The 12,213-nt window shown below is 44.1% G+C and overlaps 1 protein-coding gene across 2 annotated transcripts in view; it reads left to right on the top strand.

Annotated features, from left to right (window-relative positions):
- Window positions 1-12,213, top strand: part of acadvl (acyl-CoA dehydrogenase very long chain) — a 58,513-nt gene that overhangs the window by 16,278 nt on the left and 30,022 nt on the right. For both annotated transcript variants that reach the window (XM_042070526.1, XM_042070527.1), the window contains 4 exons: window positions 2,990-3,134; window positions 3,790-3,919; window positions 4,969-5,094; window positions 6,011-6,209. In XM_042070526.1, the coding sequence (XP_041926460.1) occupies window positions 2,990-3,134; window positions 3,790-3,919; window positions 4,969-5,094; window positions 6,011-6,209 (600 nt within the window). The remainder of the gene's footprint in view (window positions 1-2,989; window positions 3,135-3,789; window positions 3,920-4,968; window positions 5,095-6,010; window positions 6,210-12,213) is intronic.

Genomic DNA, 12,213 nt, shown 5'->3' on the forward strand with positions numbered 1-12,213 from the left:
TCTACTGATTGGGCTGTTCAGTTTCCTCATGTGTGTTTAAGGTAATACTGTTCTCCTTGGGACAAGCCTTTTGGGAAACATTGGTATTGAGATGATCATTCAGTTCTCCCAGAATCCCCAGCGCGAAACATCCTGGGAATCTCAAGCACAGTCCAGCACGCTGGCGTTGCACAGCTCCCCCAACAAGCCATTGCCATCCTCGGCGTGGGCGTTCCCACATTCAGTCCAGCAATTAGTCTCTGGCACTGCCACACAGCAGGTGGGGTGCACACCGCAAGAGCCCTACTCACCCTGGGGAACCACAACCACCAGCGGCTCAATGCGGCGCTGAATACCGTAACTGGCACCGCACCTCCGACGCTCCGCTCCATCGTCTCACCAGTCGGGGCAGCAGACTCCAGTTCCATCGCAGCCGGACCACTCTGCGCAATCAGGCTACAGCTACCGATGTTGGCGTCCCTCCTCTGCTGCCTTGTCGCAGAGCTGTCCTCCGCTGTTCCGGCCACTCCACTCCGCCACAGTCGCGCCAAAGGCCTAGACTTTCTCTCTGGCTCGTGCCATCGGATTTCACACAACAAACTTTTTTCCCCCCTTATTTTTCTAAAGAGCACCGGCGAACAGGCCGACTTGAACAGGCTCCGCCAACTGTCCGTCCTCAAGGCACCACCTCCTTGCCGCTCCACCTCTGCTCTGCTCCGTAGCCAGGGCCACCGCCAACTCCAGCCTAAAGCCGCCCGGCGGGGGCAGGGGCTCAAAGTCTTCTCTCAGTGAAGTCAGCGCCCAGGCCAGCGTCACTACCTTATTTTCCAAGGCCGCTTCCTCTGTGCAGCTGCAGACCTGGCCTGTACTAATTATTGTTTCTGCAAAGGCAGTGATGTTACATGTGGCAATATATTTACACAGCAAAAACAGCAGAAGGACCGGGATGAAGAGTCTGGAGAAGATGGCGACAGGACAACGGATGAGGACAGTGAGGAGTAGTAGAGGCTAGTTCTTCCCTTTGTTACTCAATTGTGAGTCACAGAAGAGGGCCAGTGAATAGCTATTTCCAAAATTATTGTGGAATTCAGAAATAACTTGAGGATCCAAATTATTCCTAAACACTGAACATTTTTATCCTCCCAAAAATTGTCTAAATCGCCCCCAAAAACTCAGCAAAATCAGCTTAATGAGAGTAAAAACGTGACCAAACCAAGTTTAAATAGTGATTTTAAATCTTGAAAATGTCAGATATGGACTCAGCATCTCTAGTAACCCCTAAACACATACTAACATTGTCCATTTTGGCCAAGCAGCTCTTAAAATATGATCAATATAGGTGATTATGCTAATTTATGCTAATTAGCTCAATTACACAAATTGCCCAACATATGCAAATTAGCATCCGGCAGTTTCTACATGCTGGGAACCCATACTATATATTTCCATCATAAAACTTTGGTGTACTCAACATTTCCGGGTTCACCTTTCTGTCCACTGGACTAATAGGCCTATGTGTGTTAGAACTGAGATGCGTGTGGAAAAAGTAGACGTGCTGTTGAGACTGGAGCCAGTCATATTCAAAATAATGCAAAAATAAATCCGCAGATAAAACCAAAATCCTTGTTCATTTGCTAACCACTTTCAGATAGAGTGTTAGAGAATTAGCCCCGAAGTTACGGATAACTTCGGCCCTGGAGTGGTAACAAGCTCCCTGTTCTCCGACTAGGTCAGAAGAAAAAACAGTAAAGGTTAACGCTATCAAACAAACCCAGAAACTACTAGGCCTACTTCTACTAACTACGATATGAGATATAGCCTACCTGCGAGCCGATAATTGCTTAAGCCATATTTGTCATCGGATGACCGGGGTTAGAGCAGAAGTGAAGTAGACTGCGCCACGTAACCTCATCTCCATTTAGGTGATGGGCTTACCTAATGTTCCTGATTGATTAGCTACAGAATAATACAGATTTTACAAGTTTTATTTGCTACTTGCTAGATAGACGTATAATATAGGCCTACATTTAATAAGTGTTAAAAATCAATCTATGGGATTGGGGTTGGTTGGTGCAGCCAAGCTCGTCCAGGGCGGGCACAGACGGCTTCCAGGACGGGCCTGGCCCCCCAAAGCCCCCCTATGACGCCGGGACTGTGTAAATGTATAAAAAAATATAAAAGACTGAAATATTCTACTTCTATCAATGGTCCTTGAGATGCTTCTACAACTTGATTGGAGTCCACCTGTGCCTAAATGAATTCACTGGACATTATTAGGAGAGGCACACATCTTTTTATATAAGGTCTCACAGTTGATGGTGTATGTCAGAGTGAAAACCAAGCCACGAGGTCGAGAGAATTGTCCGTAGACCTGCGAGACAGGGTTGTGTGAATTGGAAGTGCCCAAGAGCACGGTAGCCTCCATTATTCTCAAATGGAAAAGTTTGGAACAACCAACAGTCTTCCTAGAGGTGGCCGCTCAGCCAGACAGGGTAATCCGGGACGAATGGCCTTGGTCACCAAGAACCCAATGATCACTATGAGTGAGATCCAGAGTTCCTTTGAGAAGATGAGAGAAGCGTAAAGAAGGTGCAGCTCAGTGCCTGGTTTCTTCCATTGGGAATTGTGGCCAAATAGTTCAGTCTTTGTTTTGTCCTTCTTTATGTTTATGATTTCATTCATAGTGGCCATTGGGTCCTTGGTTATCTGTCTGACCAAGGCCCTTCGTCCCGGATTACTAGACATAGACATAGTTCTCCAGATCTGTGTCTTCACACAATCCTGTCTCGCAGGTCTAGTGGATTCTGGATGACCTTGTTGGCCTACTGATTTCATGTGGTGTGCCCATAGTACTGATCAAGGTGGCATGTGTTATGAAATGCCTACTGCGATTCCTTACTGTTTGTGGCAGAGTCTGCTAAATGTTTGTGGATAGCTCTTCAAAGTAAGCTCTCTTTGATTTAGGAATTATTGCTAATCCCCATGTTTATTTTTGTTGTTACCTATCCAGTATGCCAGGCTGGTGGAGATTGTGGGTATGCACGATCTGGGCGTTGGCATTACCCTTGGTGCCCACCAGTCCATCGGCTTTAAGGGCATCCTCCTGTTCGGCACCCCTGCTCAGAAGGAGAAATACCTTCCCAAGCTGGCCACAGGTACCTCAGTCCATGGTCTCTTTCTGTGTAACTTCACCATATTATATTATATTAGTATATTATATTATGGGATATTATATTACATTATATATATGATATGATATTACATTACATTGTATTATATGATTATTATATGATTATATGGGGCAGCTGTGGCCTACTGGTTAGGGCTTCGGGCTTGTAACCGGAGGGTTGCCGGTTCGAACCCCGACCAGTAGGAATGGCTGAAGTGCCCTTGAGCAAGGCACCTAACCCCTCACTGCTCCCCGAGCGCCGCTGTTGTAGCAGGCAGCTCACTGCGTCAGGATTAGTGTGTGCTTCACCTCACTGTGTGTTCACTGTGTGCTGAGTGGGTTTCACTAATTCACGGATTGGTATAAATGCAGAGACCAGATTTCCCTTACGGGATCAAAAGAGTATATATACTATATATTATATTATATTATATTATATTATATTATATTATATTGCTACAGGAGACTCTCAGAGGCAGTCGTCATTATATTTGTTCAGGACTGTAGTTAGATCAGTCCAATTGGCATGTAAACATCCAATTCACCTTCTCTGATGCTCTCACTGTGTCTCCTTTCACTCTACTTATTCTCCCATACTCTCTCTCACACTCTCTCTCTCTCTCTCTGTCATTCCCCCACAGGTGAGGATATAGCTGCGTTTTGCCTGACTGAGCCTGCCAGTGGCTCAGATGCGGCATCCATTAAGACCACAGCGGTCCGCTCCGCTTGTGGGAAGTACTTTACCCTGAACGGAGGGAAGATCTGGATCAGGTGTGTACATCTGTTACAGTGCGAGCACGTACGCACAAAACTGGCTTAACCCATACAGTGTTTCCCACAGAATTGTATAAGTATATATACTCTTTTGAGAGAGTGAGGGAAATGTAGTCTCTGCATTTATCCCAATCTGTGAATTAGTGAAACACACTCAGCACACAGTGAACACACAGTGAGGTGAAGCACACACTAATCCCGGCGCAGTGAGCTGCCTGCAACAACAGCGGCGCTCGGGGAGCAGTGAGGGGTTAGGTGCCTGGCTCAAGGGCACTTCAGCCGTGCCTACTGGTCGGGGTTCGAACCGGCAACCCTCCGGTTACAGGTCCGAAGTGCTAACCAGTAGGCCACGGCTGCCCCAGTTGAATTCCATTTGTGGTGGTTGTTTTGCAGAATTAACTTGAATGCAACAGTTAAACGAATTAGCACAGCTGGTTATGATGCTAACCAGATTTAAGCACAATTTAGTACAACCTGGAAAATCACTGTTTGGTGGTCAATGTTGATATTGTGGTGGGCCGCCATAAATAAGTCAATGTATGGGAAACACTGCCGAAACACTGCCATAACACTGAGGTATCCATTCAGGAGCTGACCCTACACATACATGCATGCACAGACATTGGCCAGAAGGTGGCAGTGTAATCACGTTCCTTACAGAGCCGTATATAGAGAGAGTTTGGCAAACTCCGCCATGTTGGATACCAATATCAGATGACTCTACAGTGTAACCCTATGGGGCGAATATGCTATGTTGAAATAAATTGCGTATTTTCACCATTATAACAGGCATATAAATGTTATCATCAACGTTTGTCAATATGTAAAAGGCCCTTATAGATATATTGGTGTTGGTCCAACATGGCACCCATTCGATTCCCTAGTTGGCCTCTTTCTATATACGGCTCTGGTTCATTATTGAGACACTTTTACACGAGCATTGTAACGATCTCTCTTCTTGTGAAACAAACCCTCCAATACACATATATTGTCTCACTCCATACACAATATGATTTATTCTATTGTTACTTTTCTTTTTGCTTCAGCAACGGAGGCCTGGCAGAAATATTCACGGTTTTCGCCAAGACTCCAGTCAAAGACGAGAAAACAGGAGAGATGAAGGACAAGATCACAGCCTTCGTTGTGGAGCGGAGCTTTGGAGGCATAACACAGTGGGTGTCCACCAGGCCTTTGCTCTTCTGCTCTGTGTGGCCTACTGGTTGTGGTCTGTGGTAGTCAACAAAAAAAAGCAAATGACTAATAATAATAACTTTGAACTATTGTGACTGGGTTGTTTTGGCCTAAGAAGACATGATACGAGAATGTGCCCTTAATTGTTTTTGTGTATAATTTCATGCGGTGTGGTCATCATTTGCACATAACGGACCCTTCTCTGTTCTTCACTGGTGTATGATAGAAGCATCCTTCAAATGGTGTTAAAATCATAGGCATGAAGATATTGATATTGTCTTATGTGTTATAGAACTATGGAACAACGTTTGAACAGACCAGATTAGTGTGGTTTAGATTTAGATAGCCCACCTCTGATTTACAGTAATATGAGATGATGAAAAGAGGTAGGCTTATACATTGCATGTTTAACAGACAGAGGTGGTGGACTGTAAAGGCCTTTGTAATGTATAGTATCTATAGTATAGTATAGTATCTATAGTATAGTATAGTAACTGTCACTCAACAAGACAGATGGTACAGATACACGAGGCAGCCACATAACCACCGGCTACATGTGTTCTGATTGGATGATCATGATAATGATGATTAAAGTTCTCCTGAAATACTTGACCCACAACAAAAGAATGACTAAGTATTCTTTAGAGATCAGTGGTGTGGACATGCCCGAGCAGTACATTGCAAAACATTGTCCAGCAGCATTGTTCAAAAAAAGCTTTGTGTATCATCAGCTTTAGGCTACAGACCCAGTGAGTAGAAACTCGCAATCATATAGGGCCGGTCCTGCTGTGGATTTAGATGTGAAGTGTTGTAGGCTTTGCTTCTCTATTCTGTGTCCAATTATTATTATTAACTATTGCAAACCCCTTCCACTCTGCCAACATTCCTCCATCACAGTGGCCCACCTGAGAAGAAGATGGGCATCAAAGCGTCCAACACGGCCGAGGTCTACTTCGAGAATGTACGCGTGCCAGCCGAGTGTGTCCTGGGCGAAGTGGGCGGCGGATTCAAGGTGGCCATGAACATCCTGAACAACGGGCGCTTCGGAATGGCGGCGGCCCTCTCGGGCACCATGAAGGGCGTCATGGCCAAAGCTGTGAGTTTCTCTATCTTGGACAATTGGTCTGTCTGTCTGTTGTGTTTGACTGGGCTGTTTGTGTGGTTTCCTGTACCATTGTGGCACGGGTCTCACAGATATCTGTGTAACAAGAGCAGGTGTGTGTGTGTCTGTCTGTCTGTCTGTCTGTCACACGTGTTTTCCTTTTCAAGTCGAACATCCTGTCTGTCTTCCAGTGCACATGCATGTTCAGCATGCAGACAATCTACATCACGTGATGTGTAGTTGTGGGTGTTTGTGTGTGTCAGTGCATGTATGCAGGTGTGGTTAGAGAGCTGAGTCTAAATCAGAAATACCCTGATGACTCAAATAGAATTATTCAGATAGCTTCATGAGTAAGTTTTGGAATGTGTCTCTTGTGAAGACAGTTGAATTTGTAAGTTACATGTTGCATTTGCATCAGATAAGAAAAAAACAACGATTGATCAACGACGAAGAACAATTGATCTTAATGAGTCAATAGTGCATAATCTCTGTTTAACCACTGGACTCAACTGTCTGAGAGTTTGACTGACTAAACCCTGCAGAAACCCTGCCTGTGGTTTGGATAGTTAAGTTATTCGGCGGGAGAGGGGAAATCCTTACTGGTATGTGCCCAGGGATACCTAATCTCTGTTTAACTACTGGACTCAACTGTCTGAGAATGGTTGGTGGAAGTCACGGAAGGCAGGATCTTCCTCCAGTCCTTTGATATGTGAAGGAGCAGGGATATGCAATGAAGAATCAAACACATCAGTGATTATAGGTAAAACAAGCAGAACCTTAGTCTTCAAGAAAAATAATGAAATGGTCTTTTAAGATATAAGTTTAGCTGTAATTTAAAGCCTGAATTACAGCTAAGCCCTGACCTGAGTGATTGTGGAATACACCCTGCCTTAAAAAAATATTGTTGTCTGTCTCTTTGATGGAGGGAAAAACTTGCACTCCAGCCCCTCCTCCCCCCGCTATTCTGTGGAACTGGCCTCTTTGCTGTCTCGTTTCCTCTTGTGTTTGGTAAGAAGTGTGGTGTTTTGCGCCTTGTGCCTTGCGTTCACAGACAGCCCTCTCAAAGGCCCCAACACTTCCTGTTGCATAGGCAGTGGTAACAAACAGGGAAATCACCGCTCTCACACACACACACACACACACACACTTTAACGCACCGTATTAGTGGCAGGTGGCATCTTCCTTTGCGCCCTGTGAACACACTGCCACTCCCCCCCCCCCCCCCCCCCCCCCCCAAAAAAAGCATGCACAAAAAAACTACAAATATAAACCGGTTTTTTTTTTCAGCTACTGCTGACTTTGCGCAGTGGTTTACAGTAATGGACTGATTTCCCTTCAAGCATGGGCCGTATCAGTAGCAAATGTTGCACAATGGATACCATATTTTGTCTCAGCCGGATGGTACAGTTCTGTAGCGTGCACGGTAAATTTCCACTTGTGAGATTAGTAAAAAAAAATAAGAGGTTGGCACTATCTGGTATTGTGTGTATGGAGGTGTTCATATGTTTATGTATTTGTCAGGTGGATGTGGGTGTGTGTTTGTGTATGTTTTAGTGTCTGTGTGCACATGTGTGTTATGTGTCCGGAGGCAAGTGCAATGCTCCACCTGCCCCACCACTCAGAATGTTTTTGTGTGTGTGTGTGTGTGTGTGTGTGTGTGATGTCCACACCAGTGTACAAGTTAAAGGCATCCTATGCAAGTTTTTTACCTTAATATACAAGGCACAGTCTTGAAGTAATTTTGATGGTAAACTAACTTGTAAAAAGGATAATGTTTTGCCTTCCCAGATGTACCCTGCCCGTCTACGGAGAACCAGCCTTGCAACGCTCTCTCCCAACCTGGAGAATCACAAATTGCTGAACGGCAATTGTGCAATAGCCTACTATTTGTATGAAATCGTGTAATATTACCTTGTCAGTTGACATGACTTTTTGTAGATTGTCCTTGCTGGTTTGTAAACAAGTCCACATGGGCCGTATCCATGTGGAAGGGTGCAAGCCATGAGTGGTATTCAGGGGCATAGCACAAGATCCTGGGCCCTATGCATAAGCAGTCCTGATGGGCCCCCATGTCCCCCCCCCCCCCCCTCATGCATATATTTCAGACTTTTTAAGGGCCCTCTCCCCCCTTGGGGTCCTGGTAATCAGTCCCACTTTTCCCCCCAGTTCGACGCCCCTGGTGGTATTCACAGTTGTGCAAAATACAATTACTCTGCAACTGTAGGGGGGAGCACAGTAGCAAGAAAACAAGCTGCCATCCTTCTTGGCATGCTACAAAAAAGGCCCCTTCCTCCGCTCCGTCTATTCTGACTGCATAGTGGTCCACTGTAAACAGGGATCCTTCTCAGAAGCATAGGGACATGGAATCATAAGAGGCTTTCAAATGCAAGTGATTTGCACTGCTGGTGCTGTGATGTGTGTGGTTGATTTTATGCCCATCATTTATGAATTTTAAATGAATGCAAAGTGCAAAGACATTCTTTTGTCTGAACACTGCGCTCTCCCGTTTGTTTTCAGTGGGTGTGTGAACCAACGAACAGTCAGACAAAGTGCAAAGTCAGCCAAAGACCAGAGTGTTTCATGCATGAAATATAGTGTGGCGTGTGAGTGTTTAGCTGACCTGCCAATTTTTGTGCTTAGGATCTTGCTTCGTGGTATTAAATTAAGAAATACATTTAGTTAGACTTTAGGCTTTGCACTTTCCCCAGCATTAAAATTAGGGTTGTGTGTGTGTGTGTGTGTGTGTGTGTGTGTGTGTGTGTTTGTGTGTGTGTTTTGGGTCTGGTGGCTGGTCTTGCCTGCATGCTGCAAGCTGGAGTGGTGTGTATGCCTTTAGGCCAGGTAATAATTGACCTGTCGCTAAGCCCCGCCCCCCATTGTTACCGTGTGAAAACTCGGACAAACAAACCAGACTTGATTAGAAATACATTGTGGACAATGGCAGCTGACAGTATATGAAAGCAGGCTTTGAGGACGTTTTGGTCGATAAAGGATTTACTTTCCTCCAGAAGCTATCAAAAGGGACTTAATTATGCTATGGAGGGGTCTATTCAAAACTTTAGAATACATACAAGGTGACAAGTAGTTGTGGCGAGTAGCCGTGCAAATCACCGTGCAAAAACCACTGAAGTTAATGCTAGCTAGCTAGTGGAAGATTGATACTAAGATATGTTGGGTTACGTTAATATTTGATGTATTAAAAATATAGTAGTTGGTTAATGAGCATTTTCATCTTGGGATTTAACAGGGAACCTGTGCCAACGTTGTTGGCTTAGTAGCCTACATTATGTCGAGCTGTTGCAAACGCGAGAGACGTCCTGTAGGCTACTGTTGATGAAAATATACCCTGTTTTCTAGCCTCTCGGGGTACCGGCTATCAGTATTACACGTCCCCCATGCAAAACGTTTGACCATGGTTATCCTTCGGGGTTTTTTGAGTTAATAAACTCCATAAATAACCGTTAATTTGTCATTTTATGCCCCCTCCCTGTTGTTTCCTACGGAGTTGTCCGAGCTGATATCCGAGTCCCGTTGAGGCTGGACTGTCATTGGCTCATCAGCGTTCTAATGGTGGCGCTTAGCGACAGGTCAATTGCATCTGTGTGTTTGTGTTTATGTTTCCATTGTTTTCTGAGCATGGGGCTCCATACCATTGTTTTGTATTTTGGTCGGTTGCAGGAAACTGTGGGTGGGTGCAGAGCGAGAGACCAAGAAGTGTGTGTGTGTGTGGGGGGGGGGGGGGGGGTCAGCCGAGAGGACTGAGTTTTTGGGGACAGATGAGACCACAGACCACTGAAGCAATGGCCTCCCACCTCTCTACTCCGCCCCCCCCTCTCTCTCTCACTCTCTTTTTCTCTCTCTCTTTCACTCACTCACAGGGCTATCAAGTTTTGAGCTCAGCTTTGAATGAGATTTGTTTTGTTTGGGTAGGGAGCAATACTAATACTAACATGCTATAAATTTGGCAAATATCGGTTGTTACATGCCATGTCTGCCATTTGCATGATAATATCCATACAGGAAAACTTGATACAAGTTTAAATAACTAGTTTAGTCATTCGATTGTTCATTGATAAATAAAACAATCCATGAATTCGAACTCGCGTTTGGATCAAGAGTATTGTTGTATGTTTCTATGCATATCGCGTATCGTGAAATACATGCTCAAAATGGTGGATAAAGTGGAGTGGTGAAGCTCAAATTTCCGTAGGCACCTCGAATTTGGCCCCTGGGGACCAAGACAAAGACCTAGAAACATTTTATTAGGTGGAAAAGGATAGAAAAAAGAATGTAACAACTAATAGTTACATATTTTACCATAAATCCACCAAATTATTTTTTTCAAGTCAAAAGAAACAGGTTATTTTGATATTGATGTTACATGAAACATTCCATTAATTCATAGAGAGAGAGCATTGATTTCATAACATCACCTTGGATTGAGGAAAAACGCAAAATAGGTGGCTGTTAAATACAGTAGGTTGTTCATGAGCTCAGACGTATTTTATGGTCACAAAACCTTGGTTTTTAGATTTAATAGTGATTGTTTCTTGCTAGGTATTACAAAATATAAGGTCACAAACGCTGAACTTATTTGTTAATACAGAACTACCGGCGTTTTATAGTTAGCTCTGCCATGTTGGATAATTTTTTTTTTTTCGATTTTTTTCACTTTCAAGCAACGTACGTCTCTCGAGTGGTGTCACGTTGCTTGGCAACGGCAAATGAAAAGGCTAAAGATTATAACTATTTGTGTGGGTAGAGGATGAACGTACAAAAATTTAAATAAACAATAGACATTTTGTATCTTAAAACTAAATTAGTTGGTAATGGAACAGTTGTATAAAAGCAATTTTAGCAATCGCACATACACTCCCTCTCTAAACCCTACTCAGGTTGAGAACTATCATCTTGTCTCGCTTCTAGCAATAACAAGAATAACCAACTAACCTTCTCTGATCACGTTGCATTGGTTGCCGGCCTGGTCATGTCACTTTGCACTTTACAACATGCACAAAAATGTCCTTAAAACAACCCTTAACGTTCGTTTTCAAAACTGTGCAACTCAGAGTCAGAGTAGTTAGTGGTGTTCATTGATTATTAAAAACAAATATATCGGCGCAATGTATGATTTCCAGCCGTGTTATTTGCTAACTGGAACTATATTATCGAACACCACTAACCACTCGATGAGTTGCACAGTTTTGAAAACGAACATTAAGGGTTGTTTTAAGGACATGTTTGTGCATGCCCATAGGCAGCCACTCTGAAGTAGTCAAAGACGATTCAAAACGAGTCAGAAAAGTCGAGACAGGATCAATCGTCAAAATTTCGGTGTCCACCACTCTAGTTCATCCAGAACAAACCAGAAAAGGGACTCAACGTGCTAAACACCGGAATTATCCTTTAATACACAGGATTAGATGTTCTAATCCCTTGTGCCAAAATCCAAGTAAAAGCACATTCAATAGCCCCTACTCAAATTAACTTAAAAAAAGCACGCTAACCACAAATCTGCCAACCAATGGTCACAAACACAAGACAAATGGCCCATCCAACAGCAGTATATAGTATGCGGCATGTCATTGGGGTTATCAAGTGGGCACCCTCATTCACCGATGTTTCGTTAAGTTAGGCCCACGACACCTCATGAAGGCTTAACAGTGAAACCAGCGTCCTGGAGACACTCCCCTCCATGCTGCCACCATATTACCACATTGAAATATCCAATACCCAAAATACTTTTAACCAGCCTAGGCATGGTCTAGGTTGGCTAGGTTGGTCCGTCCTGTTGATGTGGACTGAACCATAACCATAAAAACCCTATCCAACCACCATCAACCTAGGCACAGTCCATCACAAACACAAAACAAATGAGCCAGTTACCTTAGTTTACGCCCCATGTTGCCACCATATTACCACAATAAAATATCCAAAAACTCTTAACCAACCTAGGCATGGTCTAGGTTGGTTAGGTTGGTCCGTCCCGTTGATGTGG

This window comes from Alosa sapidissima, chromosome 18 (genome assembly GCF_018492685.1).
Source record: "Alosa sapidissima isolate fAloSap1 chromosome 18, fAloSap1.pri, whole genome shotgun sequence".
Taxonomy (NCBI): Eukaryota; Metazoa; Chordata; class Actinopteri; order Clupeiformes; family Clupeidae; genus Alosa; species Alosa sapidissima.